The sequence below is a fragment of the Microchirus variegatus genome (assembly GCF_963457635.1).
Source record: "Microchirus variegatus genome assembly, chromosome: 3".
Taxonomy (NCBI): domain Eukaryota; kingdom Metazoa; phylum Chordata; class Actinopteri; order Pleuronectiformes; family Soleidae; genus Microchirus; species Microchirus variegatus.
The window spans coordinates 23,274,147-23,292,048 of record NC_139804.1 but is presented as its reverse complement, the minus strand read 5'-3'; the positions used below and the strand labels follow the sequence as shown (position 1 = coordinate 23,292,048).

The 17,902-nt window shown below is 39.2% G+C and overlaps 1 protein-coding gene across 1 annotated transcript; it reads left to right on the top strand.

Annotated features, from left to right (window-relative positions):
- Positions 1-650: 650 nt before the first annotated feature.
- On the top strand, positions 651-17,206 carry kcnj5 (potassium inwardly rectifying channel subfamily J member 5; the record flags this gene model as incomplete). The annotated part of the gene is made up of 3 exons (XM_083887258.1): positions 651-713; positions 5,555-6,428; positions 16,818-17,206. The coding sequence occupies 3 exons, from the start codon at positions 651-653 to the stop codon at positions 17,204-17,206; spliced, it is 1,326 nt and encodes a 441-aa protein (XP_083743384.1).
- Between the last annotated feature and the right edge of the window lie 696 nt (positions 17,207-17,902).

Genomic DNA, 17,902 nt, shown 5'->3' with positions numbered 1-17,902 from the left:
CATGATCAATGTTATCACCAGAATGTTTCGTGTTGTGATACTGAATTTAATGTCTCTCTTAATTTTATTTTAAGAGAGCAGGACACAGATTCTATCTGTATGTCACTGTTCTAGTAAAAACTAAGATATGACAGAATTTGCTTGTATAACTAGTTCCTTCGATATTGAAAATCTGTGCAAACATCTCACTTTTATCTGACCTTTCAGTTCAAACTGCCTTTGTGGGTTTCTTTGGGCTCCAATTACACTACAGCAAATATTGACATATTGACAAATTGTAACAATTAAAATGACATGTAGAAAATATCGTGCTGGAGGGGTCTGCTGCACTGCATATCAACACAATATTGTTCGTGTTGACACAATGTATGTGCTTCACAAAGTGGATGCGTAATTTGGATTGCTCAGGGTTGAAAGGTTGAAAGGCCTAATGGATGTAGATTGTTTGCAATAGTCTGTGGGGACTGGAGCGTTGACCTTTGACCGCTGATGTACTAGTTGAATCCAATGTTGCTTATCAGTGAATTCAAGCTCTTTCTGACACTGCAAATGACAAAAGAATACCTATGATATTTATTCATATAAAGTATGTGTTATGTAATACACTAATGTAAATGATTTTTCCTGTAGGTGTTGAGCTTCAGCTGAGAATGGCAGGAGATTCTCGAATCCTCATGGACCACAACATGGAGATAGGAGTCACACCCGCACAGGTAACCTCCACAGCCAATGCCTAGATACCAACTAATGTTTTTCCAAAAGGGTTTTTAAAAAAAAAAAATGGTGGGAAACGTGTCCTGCAATGTCCCTGGGATTGGTGGCCTCAGGTCTCTCCTGGCTTGTGGGACGGCTGGATGCTCTGTGCATCTGGGTCCTGAAAGGCCTGCTGCTGAGATCCATCTGCATGTTGCTTGTATAACTAGAATTCACGTAAAATCCCCTGCTCTAATTCCCAACTACACTAGTGACAGCCCCGACACAAAGATACACATGGTTGGTTTCATGTGGTTTGCGAAAGTAATTGTCGTTGCAATTGGTGTCTATTGGTACGGTATTATCGTTGATGTTATCGTCATCATATCATGTTGACTTGTCCAACTTGCTTGTTTTCTCTCTCCTCCCTTCCCCCACCCCATCCGGTAAAGTGGCTTCACATCGCACAGTCATGAATAAAATGATGACACAAATAATGCATTAAATTCATAAATAAACAGGTCAAGTATGACAGCCTCTTCCCATGCAGAGCAACTCTGTCCGACACAAGGCATCCAGTCAGTTACACTGCATGCCCAAGTTGTTGAACGGACCAAACGTAGGGGAATAAAAGGGTGGTTGGGAGACATGACATATGACAGACTGGGGGGGGGGGGGGGGGTGGGGTCAGTGTGAGAGTCTATAAAGAAAACAAAGATAAGGATAAAACCATGCGATAGGAATGAATCATAAAGACAACATGTCTATGTTTGTGATAAGAAAACCAGACTGATAGCTTTAAAGAATGTTAAAAAGGCAGAGATATTCTGTAGATATACAGTACTTCACAGATTAAATCAGCGGGGCAGTTTATAGATAACGACTCCAACAAAGCCCAACCGCCTTTCTTGTGCCCAATAATGAATGGTGGAGTTGTCCTAGCCATCTGATATTCCTGCCGATTGGAATTTACCATGAAACCGTGAAAGCAATGACAAAGAGGCTCAATAAGGGAGAACACCTACCACTTACCACTGCCACGCAGAGAGATCTAATGAATTTGTTTATGACCACCGTCCCCAGGGACTGTATTGACTACAAAAGGCCAAAGATTGGATGGCACTGGTTGTGACAGCTTCATCTATCACTCAATTAACCTCAGCTGGAAGTGTGGAAATGAACAAGCCTATTTTGGCTGTCTACAGGCAGTGTCGTCCTGATAAACAACGATTTTAAACAGCCACTTTTACATTAAATGATCTTGTCAGTGGAAAGTTTGACTTGAAATAACTGTTTGACTGACTGTGATATACTGTATATTTGATCCAATGACCAAAATAGAGTTGGTAATAAAGGAGCCCAGTGACATTTAGTGAGTGCATTGTCATCAAGCCCACTAATTGCAATGCAGGTCAACAAGCACTGTCTTTCAGTTCTTCTGTTATAATGCGCCTTAAACAGGGATCCCTTCAAATCATTATCTGAAAATTCAATACATACAGGTCAGAGTAATTGTGTATGTACACAGGTCAGCAGTGAAAGGGCACCCAGCATCTGAGTGAGACCCCTTACTAAGTCTGTCTGACAGATTTTATTACTCAGGCTCTCCAAACGAAGGCACAGCAAGGATATTGTAGTGGCCTCTCTTGCTAAACTGACACAGATTGTCTTTGTGATAGCACAGAGGAGAGCTTGGTGTAAGCACAAAAGGATGGAAGTTTCTGGGTCAATAACTTTTGTATAAGTGGTGTCATGTTACGTGTAAGATAACATGCAAAAACTCATACAAAACAAAAGCAAATTAACCTTTACGCCCATCCCCCAACAGTCAAAATGCACTGTGTAAATAACACTCTTCATTAGCAGAAGCCAACACTGACTATAATTGTCCCTGCTATCCACACCACCATTGGAATGATCACTCATTACATAGCCTACAATTTGAATGTTAATGCATATGTTAACAGTACCGTATTTAATATTCTATTGGTGAAATTGCATGTTGCAGATATGTCTCACCTCACCCTTACCTTCCAAGCATGAAGAACCCATGGTAACCTTCAGTTTCCATTGGTATTTTTTAAGTAAACTTCAACATCGTGGCCTCCAATATTTCATGTAAATGAAATCATTGTACCTAAATCTTCCACACTGATGTCGCTAAGAGTATGAATAGAAGTAGCATTTAGGCATTTCCTCCTTTTGCCCCGGTATGTAAGGTGAGTGACAAAGAAAGAAATTGTAATAATGCCAAACTACAAAATGAACACCAACACAAGGGCCTTTCTGTCATGACAATGCATTTTAATTATCATTTCATTTTTTTAAATTTATGTATTAATTTATCTTTTGCTTTGTTTGAAAATGCATAGATTTAAATCTGTACACACCTTTTGTCCACAATGCTCTGTCAGAAGTGTGCCAACTGCACAGATTCAACCTCCTGTTTACGCCAGCACAAGTGTGTCCAATGTAAATGAATGTCACATGATAAACATTTTAAAAGATTTTATTTTGTTTACAGACTTCTGATAGAGAAACATTATTGTGTTAGAAAACACCACTTTCAAATGTAAAAGTATAAGTATGGATGTAGCCTCGGTTTGAAAAATGTCCTCGTGTCAGAGGTAAATTTAAAAGTGTCCTTTACATTTTTTCCTGTTTGTTATGTATGGATGTATGAGTAGGTCCAAGAACATGGTCAAACAAAATTGACAATTAGGAATATGTTTATGTTTGTGTGTTTAAGCTCACATGTCCAGGCATATGGCATTCCTTATAAGTACGGCAAAAGGGTTTATTAGGGGAAAGATGGAAGATGTGTTCCAATCCAGGCCTGTCAGTGTCCCATAGGGTGTGAGGGAGGGAGGGAGCACAGGGGACAGAGAGAGGCAGGGCACAGCTGTGGAGCCAGATTGTCCAGCTGGAGATGGGCCAGCATTGACAAAGACCTGTGTGTCCCTTGTTATGTCCTTACTCTGTTTCAGTTTCAATATATATATATATATATATGTATACAGTGGTATGCAAAAGTTTGGGCATGTACATTTTCAAGATTTTCCTTTATAAATCATTGGTCGTTTGGATAAGACATTTCAGTTAAATATATCATATAGAAAACAAATACAGTGATATTTGAGAAGTGAAATAAACCCTTGTCATTGTATTGATTTCAATACCTTTAGCACTAATTATTGGAACTCAAAATTGCTTTGGTAACCTCAGTGACCCTTGACGTCAATCCAATCACGAGAAAGGGTATTTAAGGAGGCCAATTGTAAGTGTTTCTCCTCTTTGCATCTTCTCTGAAGAGTGGCAACATGTGAGCCTCAAAACAACTTTCAAATGACCTGAAAACAATGATTGTTCAACATCATGGTTTAGGGGAAGGATACAGAATTGGAAGATCACAGGCACAGTTCTAGTTAAGGCCCTAAGTGACAGACCAAGACAAATCTCATATAAGCAGAGGCGAAGGATGGTGAGAACAGTCACAGTCAACCCACAGACCAGCTCAAAAGACCTTCAACATCATCTTGCTGCAGATGGTGACACTGTGCATTGTTTAACTATTCAGCGCACTTTACACAAGGAGATGCTGTATGGAAGAGTAATGCAGAAAAGGCCTTTTCTCTGCACCCACCACAAACAGAGTCGTTTGAGGTATGCTAAAGCACATTTGGACAAGCCAGCTTCATTTTGGAATAAGGTGCTGTGGACTGATGAAACCAAAATAGAGTTATTTGGGCAAAACAAGGGGCGTTATACATAGCGTAAAAAGAACACAGTAAGTTCCAATAAAAACACTTGCTACCTACAGTAAAATTTGGTGGTGGTTCCATCATGCTGTGGGGTTGTGTGGCCAGTGCATGGACTGGGATTTTGTTAAAGTTGAGGGTCGCATGGATTCCACTCAATATCAGCAGATTCTGGAGAACAATGTCCAGGAATCAGTGACAAAGTTGAAGTTGTGCCAGGGCTGGATCCTTCAACAAGACAACAACCCTAAACACTGCTCAAAATCTACTAAGGCATTCATGCAGAGGAACAAATACAATGTTCTGGAATGGCCATCTCAGTCCCCAGACCTAAATGTTATTGAACATTTGTGGTGTGATTTAAAGCTGACTGTCCATGCTCTGAAACCTGACTGAACTGTAGATGTTTTGTAAAGAAGAATGGTCCAAAATACCTTCTGCCAGAATTCAGACTTCAGGAAGCGTTTAGAGGCTGTTATTTCTGCAAAAGGAGGATGCAAAAATTATTTATTTTATTTTATTATGCACATGCCTAATTTTGTTTAAAAAAAATGTGCACACTTTCTGTAAATCATATAAACTTTATTTCACTTCTAAAATATCACTGTGCTTGTCTCCTATATGATATATTTAACTGAAAAGTCTTATTCAAACAACCAATGATTTATAAAGGAAAATCATGAACATTTATAGGGGTGCCCAAACTTTTGCATACCACGGTATGTATATATAATATATATACATACCGTGGTATGTGAAAAAAACACACATATTATGTTTCTATATAAATATATATATATACATATATATATATACACACACACAGTAGTGTGCAAACATTTTAGTCTGTCAAATTCTGTGATCATTGGAATTTGAATGAAGTGATGAAGCGACTTAAAGCTGGTCTTATACATTAATGAGCAGTCAATGAGTTTAACTCATGCAACATGTGTAATGCTCAAGCATGTCTTGAATAAACCTGGCGTAATAGACGTTTTTTACAGCTAAACTGCCACTATTTTCTCAGCTTTGTGTTTTTGATTGACCATAATCATTTTCCTCACTTTGCTTCCTTCCTTCTGAATCTTTCCTGTTCCACTTAGGTGAAGAAGCTTCCTAAACACTTGCGGGATGCTCCAATCACGACAGAGAGAACCCACTTGATTTCCGACCCGGCGAAGAAGCCACGGCAGCGATATGTGCAGAAGGACGGCAAGTGCAATGTCCACCACGGAAATGTACAAGAGACCTACCGTTACTTCAGTGACTTGTTTACCACGCTGGTGGATCTACGCTGGCGTCTTAGTTTTTTCATTTTCACTTTGGTCTATGTTGTCAACTGGCTTTTCTTTGGCTTCCTTTGGTGGCTAATAGCACTCATCCGTGGCGATTTGTTGCATGCTGATGAGGAGGGCTGGACACCATGTGTGGAGAACCTTAACAGTTTTGTGTCAGCCTTCCTCTTCTCAATTGAAACTGAGACCACAATTGGGTACGGTTACCGTGTGATCACAGAAAAATGCCCTGAGGGTATCATACTGCTTTTGGTGCAGGCTATCTTGGGTTCTATTGTGAATGCCATGATGGTGGGCTGCATGTTTGTGAAAATTTCACAGCCAAAGAACCGCGCAGAGACCCTCATGTTTTCCCACAAGGCTGTTATCGCAGTGCGAGACAACAAGATGTGCCTGATGTTTCGGGTGGGGGACCTAAGGAACTCTCACATCGTAGAGGCATCAATCCGAGCAAAGCTGATCCGGTCACAGCAGACCAAGGAGGGGGAGTTCATCCCACTCAACCAGACTGATATCAACATCGGCTTTGACACGGGAGATGACCGGCTGTTCCTGGTGTCGCCACTGATCATCTCTCACGAGATCAATGAGAAGAGCCCCTTCTGGGAGCTGTCATTCGCACAAATGGAGAAGGAGGAGTTTGAGATCGTGGTTATCCTTGAGGGAATGGTGGAGGCCACAGGTATGAAACTGGGGGCAGTAGGGGTGGAAGACGGGGATGAGGGTTGTGGGAATGGATAAACACAAAGAGTTTGAATGGAAAGATGCACGGATGACAGATAGATGGATAGAGAGAGACAGAGATGGATGGATGATTGCTGGAAGTGAGTTGAGTGGGTGGAATGGGAGGATGGTTAAATGGATGGAAAGGCAGAAGTGGCTCGCATGGAAAGTTGCACTGCTTAAAAGAGGAAGAGCACAAGTGAGTGTCTGTGCGAGCTTCAGGTTGTAAAAGATAATATAGTAATGGATGGAAAGACAGAGAGACTAACATTAACAGATAATCGACTATTAAAATGAGACATGAATAATAGTAATGCATTTCGGATTTAAGTTAGTGGAGAATTTAATGAGGATTTTATAAGTTTGATAATTCACTCATAGTTGTGTTCTGAAGAAAGATGGAAAGTGTTTCTGACCTGCATGAACCCATTTGCAAATCATTTTTAAGCAACAATTAAAGCAAGGCAAACGACTGAAAGTCGATCATAATAAATGTTTCCTTGTGCTCAACAGACCCTGCATTTCCCCTGTTACTACTTCATGGTTATGTCTTGATAGTGTTTATTTCAAAATGAATGAAGCGTAAACACCCACAGTGCTGGTCTGTGTTTTGGGCAAAAGACAAGCAGTTCTTAAAAGTGCTCCAGGCTGGCTACATTTAAGAGGCAGACACGGCCACGTGTATACAGTAAAGTTCCACAAAGCTCTTATTTCCCACAGCCAGTCAAGGCAGCAAAAGGAAACTTGTAGCATCTGCATCTCCAAGTCATAAGAATGCAATTATCTTTTTTATGCACCCTTTTACCTTGATGAATACAGGTATCTTCACAGCATGGCCCATGACAAGCTGTTAATTTGACGATCTAACATGTTTTCTGTGGGCCATTGGCTGAATCGTTTATTGTTTTTAAGCACAATGAATACACTTTTTATTGTTGAGGGATTCTTTTGTTCAAGGACTAATTATAATACAAATACATGTTACTTTGCATCATATCATTGCATCAGTAAGTGAGACCGGCTGATGATAAGCGTGTAGTACATAACTGTTGTTTTAAAACAGGCATACAATTGCCAAGCTATTTAATGCAGCCAGGCATGGCGTTGCACGTATCTGAATATTTCTGCTCTATTTCTTTTTAGTTTCTTTTTTTTTTCTCCCCCCACCAAAGCACCAGTGGTCTTGTCATCGTGCTTCCTGCTCATGCTGCTGCATTCTTGACTCTGACATTAAATCACATTTTGCTTCACCGACAGAGACCATGGCATCAGGCAGGGTTTATGTTGTCACTGTCCTTGAATGCTAGGCAACGCACCAATACAACCATCAAAACTAGTCCTCCCAGTATTCATGTGTCCCGTGTTAACCCTATTGTGACTTCACAAACAGACTGTGAGCTATGTTTATATAGTTTATGAGTAATTGGTGTTCAAATAATTTGTAAGGGCTGCAACTGTGTATATATTTGTTTTATCAATAAGCTCTCTATTTTATTATACACCCCCCACAGAGAACATCATAATAATGGGGATTACACTAGCGAGTTTGCTTGAAGGCTCTATGTGTTGTGCATTCACAGTCTCTGCACACCTTGCTTGTAATGAGTAGTTATTTAAGTCAGTGTTTATAATCAAGTAACAGAATTATCGCAGGGATAAAAATGTTAAGTACACGGCGATGCATGGGCTGTTAAAAGCAGCATGCATCGACTAATCAGTGCAGTTTGGCTATAAAATTGGACAAATTGATGAATTGACAAATAAATAAGGTTGTAAGGACATTAAAAGCCGACAAAGCAGCGTGATCAATCTGCTCTGTCAGTGTCTTTAGGCATCAATTGATGTATTGAATGATACATATTTGCTCCATTGTTATTGTCATTGTCAAAGATTTACAATTTAATGAATGCTTTGGGAATTCCTGAGAAACAAAATAATAAAAACTCTACCACTGCAGCAAAGCATGAAACACTTAAACAGAAGCGGCAAAATCAGTGAATATGAGCTGACATGTATATATTTTAAGGATATTCAAGTAAATGGTAGATTTTTCCATACAATTGCTGCATTTACTGTCATCAGACATCTTTTTTTTTTTACATGATATGAAAATAATAAGCTTTAGTTTACGCACAAGTACTTTTGTTCCCAGTGATCAAATGCTACTACAAAAAAATTAATTATTTTTAATAATAACAATCCCGTTTCCAACCTTTAAAAAATGGTTAAGGCATTTACTGGATATATTTATTGAATTATCTGTGGGCAGCAATTAAACTGACTTTTTTGCTATAACAGCTATTGTACTAAATATTGAAAGATGCCTCCTTTGAAGTGTCCTGTCTGTATACGTTTTATTCTACATGTAAAATCATGAAACCTAAAGTGGTCATTTTTGGCCCTTAACCATAAAGTTAAGCACAATATTTAGCTCTAAACAAAAAGTGATTACGGCACTGTTTACTGTTACCGGTGCCAAGCCTAGTTCTATATTATGTGTTGCAAACAACAATCCTTGTTTCCATTCTTGCACTTGCTCTGGACACAAGTTTATACCAACTGGGGTCTGTGTTATTCTGGTCTTTTATTTATAAAATAAGACCTGCAATATACTATTTCTCAGAATATTGTTGATATTTTACCAGTAGAGTCGTCATTGGAATTATATATTTATGCTTTCCAGGTAAATCATTTATTTACAAGTATGGCTTCGATTGTCCTTGTAATTGAGGGTGGGGGATTGTTTCTCAATGGATTTATTTTATCCACATACCAAAACCTCCTGCATCTCTGGATATTATGCTTATTTGACTTAATCCACAAAAATGTCAAAATGGTCTTGGTTCCACTACAAAGTGAGACCTGAATGCAATGCAGAAGTAACAAAATAAGTAAACCCAAATGGCAAAAACAACCCAGAGCACACTACAGTAAGGCTACATTCAAATAACCAGGATGAAATATGTCATTAGTTCATATTTAAGACACTTGAATGAATGTAAATCAAAAGCATTTGATCTGGAATTAATCAGAGTGAACAGTTGTCTGATAATATGCTGTAGCTATTAATCTGTACTAAGCTATTACAGTGGAGAGGCACAGCTAACCAAACACAGATTAAATAAATCGGGGCATGGCAGACAATTATAATCAAAAAAAGGTAACTCAAGGGATGACACACTGGGAAGAAACTACAATGTAAAACTAAGGAAAAACAGCTGACACTCTGAAGTCCATGAAAACAACATAGGTCCAATAAACCAGAAGTCCATGGTGGATCTGTCTCCAGCAGATGGATTTACTGAAGCTTACCACAAGCTAACCCCTTTGTCAGGCCAACTAACTTTGACATTATGTTGCAGAGCAAATACAGATCATTACCACACTGACAAGTGATCTTATTGTGTGTTGAAATGAAGTTATTCCTTAATGGGATCACAGCATCTACCTGAAAATGATAGTACCAAATCATCTCATGTTATTCAAAGTTGCATATTCCATGTTATCCTCTCCACCAAGTAGAGCAAGTGTTCCTCGTGAACTCGTGTCTATCATATTTCCTGTGAGGGTCAGTGCTACAACCATGGTTGCTATGGCAGTGGTTACTCGGCCTCGTCATAGTCTTTACAGCTATTCAAGAGATTAAGTGAGCTATTGTTTCCCCTAATACAACCTATAGACCTATATTGGGTAAACATGCTAACAGATATTGTGCAAGACACACACACCATTTTATGAACCAACAATAAGTATGATTTAATCTACAACCCGCACCTAATTTAAGCCGCAACACTGCTAATATGATGACTTAATCGTAGCTTAATTCTACATTAAAATTATATCCATTTAAGTTCGACTTCACTTTCTCCTTGTTATCGTTTAATATGTTGGCATTTAAATAATGTTTCCACACAAGACAGTGATTTAACGTATACCCTGTAGGATAGAATGGAGTGTTTATTGTGTGCACTTTAAATAATGTTATAGATTTAAGACAAATCTGTCAGGAGAGAATAATAACTAATAATACAGAGTATAAGCTAAAAATCTCTCTTCGACTTCTGTCACATTCACTGGCAGAGAGAAATCCAAAAGCATGATGAGAAGGAGAGTTAATGAAATGGCACCAAAAACAGTGTAAAACAAGTTATCAGTGTGAACATTTACAAATTCAGCACCATGGACAGTGCAATAGATTAGCCCTTGTGTTTCAACAGTGAAACCATTAATGGACACAAAATGAGTTTGTGTCCATTTAATAGCCACTCAGAGCTGCAGAATTCTGCAAAGATGTTCACGAGCAACACCTCGCTTTTTATGAATGTTGATGTCAAGAGTGCCAACTCAATGATTCTGTAAAGTATTCAAATTATATTTCGTTTTCCATTTTCCCCAAACACACAACCCAAAATAGTATCTGCAAATAAGGACACATCACTTATAACCTTATAACCACCCCTGGATCAACACTGCATGTCTTTGCAAATTGGATAACATTTCATGTCATTCAATATTATATTATATTTATATAAACACCGGTCACTTTATAAGGTACACATGACACCCTAATAAAAGGGTCAGGGGGACCTGCTTCAAGGATCAAAGTGCATTCAAATATAGTCTTAATGCACACCTTGGTTGTAACATGTGGTTATTTGTTTCGAAGCAGTCTGGCCACTCTGTAAACCGTAGAGATGGTCGAGCCACATTTTAAGTCACTTTTTTTCTGTATTTGGATGCTCAGTTTTATCTTCAGCAATTCATCTTGACCAAGTCGACATGTTTAAATTCATTGAGTTTCTGCCATGTGATTGGGTGAGTAGATAATGGTGTTAACAAGCAGTTGCACAATTCAGTTTTATTTCAGACCATAATTTATGTTTAGGAGTTTTGTAGAATGCTATGAGCTCTATCATAGTTTTTGCAGTTTGCAAAACTTGTGACAACATCGCTTCATCTGTTTGTTATTGTTTTGACTTGGAGTTGCAGCATCATTTAGGGACTCACAAAATTGCTGCTGTGGGAGAAAACCTGGTTTCTATCTAAAGCTATTATTTTATACTGTATTGTTGTTTTTCAGTCCAATGTCTGCCAGTCAACAATAAGTATATGACAATGTGTGTTTTGGTAGAATAGCTTGAAAAGTACACAAGCTGGCATCCTTTTGTTTTATTCCAACACTGATGCACTACAGCATGATGGAATTCTGAGCAAAGCCTGGCAACGATACTTTACCTCCTTGTACAACCTGTCAGAAATCAAATATGTTTCATGCACAGACTGTGATGGGCATTTCCAAACCACAATCAGTCAATCAGCTTGTGTTTTCTTATGGGAAAATAGTAGATTTAAAAGATTACATTTACTTTGCAGGATAGTGTGAAATTACACAGAAGCCACCGAGTATCTCAAGTCGATGTGGCTTTACATCAGCTGTGCACACAATGCACAATATAGTGAAACAAGATTCAAGGATAACAAACAGACAAACATTAGATTTCATTATTTTAGGGGCTTGTATCATAATCAGATTTCTTGCATGATGTTATTACACAAGAACATAATGATCCCTTGTATAAGAGTAGAGAGAATTGCACATTATACTGTATATATATCGCAGATATTATTGTACACTCTAGTGCAGGTATTTTGTTGATGCACAATTAATGAAGAGGGCTCATACAAATTAGTCCAATTCCAGTCCATTGGCTCAGAGTGTTTGACACTTCAACAGTTTGATGGCAAATGGCAGGAATGATATCTTGTGGCGCTCTGTGGTGCAACGTGGTAGAATGAGTCCGTCACTGTCCGTGCTTCTGTGTTGGACAAGCAAGCTATTGAGAGAGTGGGAGGAGTTATCCAGAATGCTACGTACCTTGACAAGTATTTTCCCGTCTGACACTTTTCACTGCAGTTCTATACTAGAGCTTAGATCGGGCCCAAAAAAATCAAGCCCGACCCGAGCCAGCCCGACACATTAACTGTTATTACGAGGCCGAGCCCGATTTAAACCCGACATTTTTTAAAATACATGAGCCGTAAATGTACACGTACGTCTATGTCCTCCCAACAGCAGGAGCTGGTTGTACTCATATGTTGCAAATGACAAGACACCTCCTGGTTTTTAAATGATGCGTTCACAGCCCCAGGTTTTAACACCTTCACACAAAATACGACTTGCTATAATATACCACAGGAACACAACGAGGGAGAAAAAACCCAAATGCTTGATCACAAATGCGGGGTTGGGCCCGGTCGTGCTTGGGAAGAGAATTTAAACTCTCTTCTATACCCTTACAATAACACCCACCTTTCAGGTCAGGTTATTAAGTCTGCTGGTATCCAGTGCCCTCAGCTTGCTGCCCCAGCATGCAATAGCAAACAGGATAGTGCTGACCATCTCAGACTCATTAAACACGCTGAGGATTTTTGTGGAAAGGTTAAAGAACTACAGACACCTGAGAAAGTAGAGACACCCACTGGCGCTTCTCTTACCGCTCCAGCTGCAATCCTTGTCGGCCTGGACAGTGTGAAAGTCAGCGATGGAATATACTGGTATTTCAGTGAAACACATTATGCTACACTCCTGGTATTCCCTCTGACTCAGGTTGTGCCATTAGCTAATCCATCTTGTTGGCCAGATATCTTAAGATACCCATGATGATAAAGGGATACACAGTTTAAATCGCTTCACTTTTTCAGTTTTTTTTTTAGATTGTTTACAGCAGGCTCACAACCTTGTGGAGCTCACTGTCTGTATCTGAGCTGGAGTGGCAGAAGCGAACACATAAGTAGTCGTCTGAAATCTTGGCATTTTTTTCTCTCCTCAACATTTCCACTGCTCCCCCAACCCCCATTATCTCTGGAGGTTGACATACATTGGCACTTTTTCCCACAGCTATACATCACAGTATCACCTGAGTGACAGGCAGAAAGTGGTAGCACACATTTTACATGTCTTATCTTTATTCTGTAGAGACACGACAACACAGCACACACACCATCTAACGTATGTCCATGTATGACCTTCTTTAGGATCAGTCGAACTTTAATCATATAGCTCACAAAAGTCTACATAGAATCCTATGTCCTCTGCCTCCCATGATTCCTGCAGGCATTCATGGGGGACATTGCTCCATGCTGTGACTCTTCTGACTCTGTTTTGCCTGCTTGTGGCAGATTGATCTTTTGGTTTGAATTTCTATTTTTAAGCACCTTATGGAGAACCGTTCAGTTTTAGTTGTAATCTTTTCTGTAGACCTATAATTACACATTTAGCAGTCACATGTATTCTAGAGAGAGAGTAAACAATGGTCTTTAAGGTCTGGTTACCCTAAGGTAATTACTTGAAAATAGACCTAACCCTAGTATGACCTGCAACAGTATATATCAAAGAGCAGAGAAGAGATTAGTAAGTGACAACAAAAATTTCCCTTTGCATGAATTAGTCAGATGTGGGGTAAAGGTCATAAGCTCTCAGGGTGCACTACATGAAAGCAGCAGCAGCAGCAGCATGTAATTGCAGTAGTTACACCCGCAATGACATTTGAATATTCTGGCCTGTCAACATTGTTAATGTGCAGGTGTCTAATAACATCAGTGACACATTTCCTTCGGTTGTGCCAGTAAGGCAGCATGCACACTTCCAGCAACCTGGCAGTGACTCACCTAAGTAGAACATTTGCAATTTAAAACATTTTCATGACACCTGCAGATGACGAGATAAACTGTTGACCATAAACTAAGGAGAACCCCCTTGGCTGAGTTTATTTCACTGGTTTCACACGTAGCATGATAATGTCGCACGTACTGCACACGCTATACAAGTAAGGTATTAAACAGAGTGGGAGCTCGGTTTAAAAATCATACTCACTCAATAATAAGTATGACATTATAACTTTAATATGCACATCCCTACTTTACAATAACATCATAATCACATGGAGCAGCATGTACTCTCCATGGCAGCATGATAAATTAGTGGTGTGTGAATGAGAACTAATGATATTTTTGATCGACAGAAACTGCAGTGTTTCTGTTGAATACTAAAAATAAATAGTTTTATATACAACAAATGAATAATAGTTTGCTATTTGTAGAATTACAAGGTGTACATTGTGTGCAACCTTTGAAAAAAAAAATCATCAAAAACATTGCTCGTTCTTGGTTTTCTTTGACAAAGAAGTCTGAACCACAAATGTAATGAATGGCTGACAAAACTTGCCGATCTTTAAAGCAGACGAACAAGCGTAGAAAACCTCCAATTATGGGGAAATGTCAATACTCTTTAGTAAAGTATTGAAAAACAGAGCAAAAGCTTTTGCAGGCAAGTAAATACCAAGCGAGGAGAATTTCCTCAGCCTTTCAGAAATTGTCCAAAAACACTGAGCACAGGAGAGACTGTGGTGGGTGCTCGTCCTGTGTACTGACAATAAATGTGCTGTCAGAATGAAGATATTGTAGTTTTATTGCTAATATGAACATGTGGCTGACACACGTTTCACACGTTACACATATATCACTCTTATGCACATAACATTCTCTCTTGCACATATTGTTGCTTTGTTTCACATGCAGTTCTATATACTGGAGCCCGTTCCTACATACATTACATTGATAATTATAAATTATCATGATAAACATAATTATAGCCTAGATATCAGTAGTGTGTGGAAGACACGTATTTGAATAAGAGACCACACAGTATATAGTATGTGTGGTTACAGTTACATTTGTGTTGTGCAGTAGTCAATGTCCAATTTTGATAAGTGTGAAATCCCTTTCATGTTATCCTTTTTATTATTTGGGAATTGATTCTCTCACATTTCGATCTAATCCCACACATATTGGCAGCTCCTAAAGTATATTTACCACCAACAATACCAAAGAGTGATAAAACAAGCAATCAGCATAAATGACACAATATAAATAATGTAGAGATACTGTGTCTGGGCTGCAAAGTATTTCACTGAATTATAATAAAACCAACACATCAAACTCTTTGTCAAACCCTTAACAGACAGTGTAGAAACACGTGTCACTGGGAGGGTCATTGTCTTTGATTTGTTATACAGTCACAGAAATAAACATTTCACTTCACAAGTTAAAAGTGGAAACTAGGCCACTCGTATTCAGAGGGAGAGCTGAAGAAAGACGTTAGACTCAATATCAAATTAGAAATCTATGTCTATTTTGGAGCACATGCTCAGTGTTATGGGAGATACAGGACATTATGTAACCCTGCAACTGGGTGAGCAAGTTGTTGTTGTCACTAAACTCCATATCTGTAGGCTTGAACGGTGCCTGTCATATGTTACAGTCTTCATTAGCTGGTGGACACTTTCCTTAGTGGGAGGATAAATTCCACAAATTCTATAATGAAGGCAGACTGCAGTGAGGGAAAGAACCAAAATAATAGTGACACGTCCCCTTAAGAAGCTTATCACTTCAAGTTCTCAGTGCGAGATGTGAGGATAGATGCTAGTTGTGTGTAGGATTATTCACCAACGTCCTTCCTTTATTTGTGCATAGATTTGTTTTCACATTACATAGCATCTGTAACATTTATTTCCATTATTTATGCTAATGCTTTATCCCCCGAGAGAGAACAATGGAGCCTGTAGCTTAACCACTAATGAGAAGCACCTCTTGTTTCCACTCAACCCAACCCTCGTACCATACAGCTCAGTAACAATGAACCACCTCATTTGAGAATAATTGTGTGTTTTTGTAATTCCCATTTGCTACTATACTTCTTACTAGTGTTTGTTTTACAGTGAAGACTTAAAGGTCTCTTTTGCACAGCAAACATTTTTTTAAGTGCAGGATGAGCGAGTGTGTAATTAATGGTTGAGTTGTTAAAGTTTGTCTGAACTTGTGTGTTTGTGTACTGAGACAATTTATCAGTGACATTATTAGTTGTGCAGATTTGTCTGCAATAACTCAAAGAGTGACCTCCATGTTTTCACTGACTAGTAATGAAAATAGTGTAATGTCAACATTTAAATCTGCATCAATGATGAGAATCCATTTCCAATCATTTTTTGCAAATATTTTTGCTATTTTATCTTCAAACATATTAAAGCCAACTATGTTCCGATAAATGGCATTACCAATGTCCTTGCTTTTAAAAGCATGATGAAGGTTTAGCATAAATAGTTATTACCCTTTGTGTGTGTAGTTCCTGTACAGCCATGAATAATTGACTGATGCTGTCTCTCTTTCTCCCTACATCTCTTTCCATCTCTCTGTGTGTGTTTACCTGTCCACTCTGTTTGCCTCTTTGCCTGCATGTGTGACACATCGATTGTGTGTATGTGGACGCATATGCCGATCCATGCATACACAGGAATGACATGTCAGGCACGGAGTTCCTACCTGGACACAGAGGTGCTTTGGGGCTATCGCTTCACACCGGTTCTCTCATTGGAGAAGGGCTTCTACGAGGTAGACTACAACAACTTCCACGATGTCTATGAGACCAACACTCCCACCTGCAGCGCTAAGGAGCTAGCTGCTAAGCTTCGGGGAGAGCCATTGCTGCCTCAGCTTTCGCTCCTCAGCCCCGAGCCTAAAATTCATACTTTTGACCCTCTAGACCGCCTGTCCAACCAGGACCCACTAAGCCTGGATGAGGACAAGGACGAGGAGAGAAATTCAGGGGCAGACAGAGGAGAGACCAATGGCGTAGCTGCGGCTCGAGATGAGCCTCCCCTTGCTGATGGATTGTCTGGCTGATTGGCCACTTCAGTGAGAGGAAAGACTGGACAAGAAGTGTAATGCTTAATTTAGTCAATGGTCAGCTTTTTTCCATTGCAGTACTTGGAGATATGAGACATCCATCTCCAGCCCCCGAATCATGCAATATTCTGATACTAGAGTGTCAATCTATAGTATAGATTGGTTTTGTAGTGGTGTACACATACAGACGCACACGTACAATATCTATATCTACACTTTAAGGTCAGTGGTTCAGGTTGTCTTTTTATAATCATAATGACCACTTACTGCTGTAACAGCTCAAGTTGTATTACTTAAACCTGAGCTAAAACTGGTAGCCATGACAGAGTACCATGGGCTTATTATGGATACTCCAATATTCTCGAATTTAGAGTGTGTTAATTCACCTTCATTTAAACAAAGTATCGGTCTCATAACTTAACTACTGTGTCTGAAGGCAGCTTCTGCGTGCTAATGGGACCTTGTTTTTGATCATGTCAAAAGAATTGTGGGAGATTATCATTTCCTTTTTGCCAGCTTTAAGTCTGAAACCCAACTCGCCTATAGGAGGAAACATAAAGGCCTCTAGTTCACATATGCAAGAGAAGATGTAAGAAGCTGTTCTATAAAAAGGCAACTTGTACAAGCAACTGCAATCCAATTTTGTTTTCTGTGTCCATGGTTGTACCATTGTAAAAACTGTCATTCTGTGTC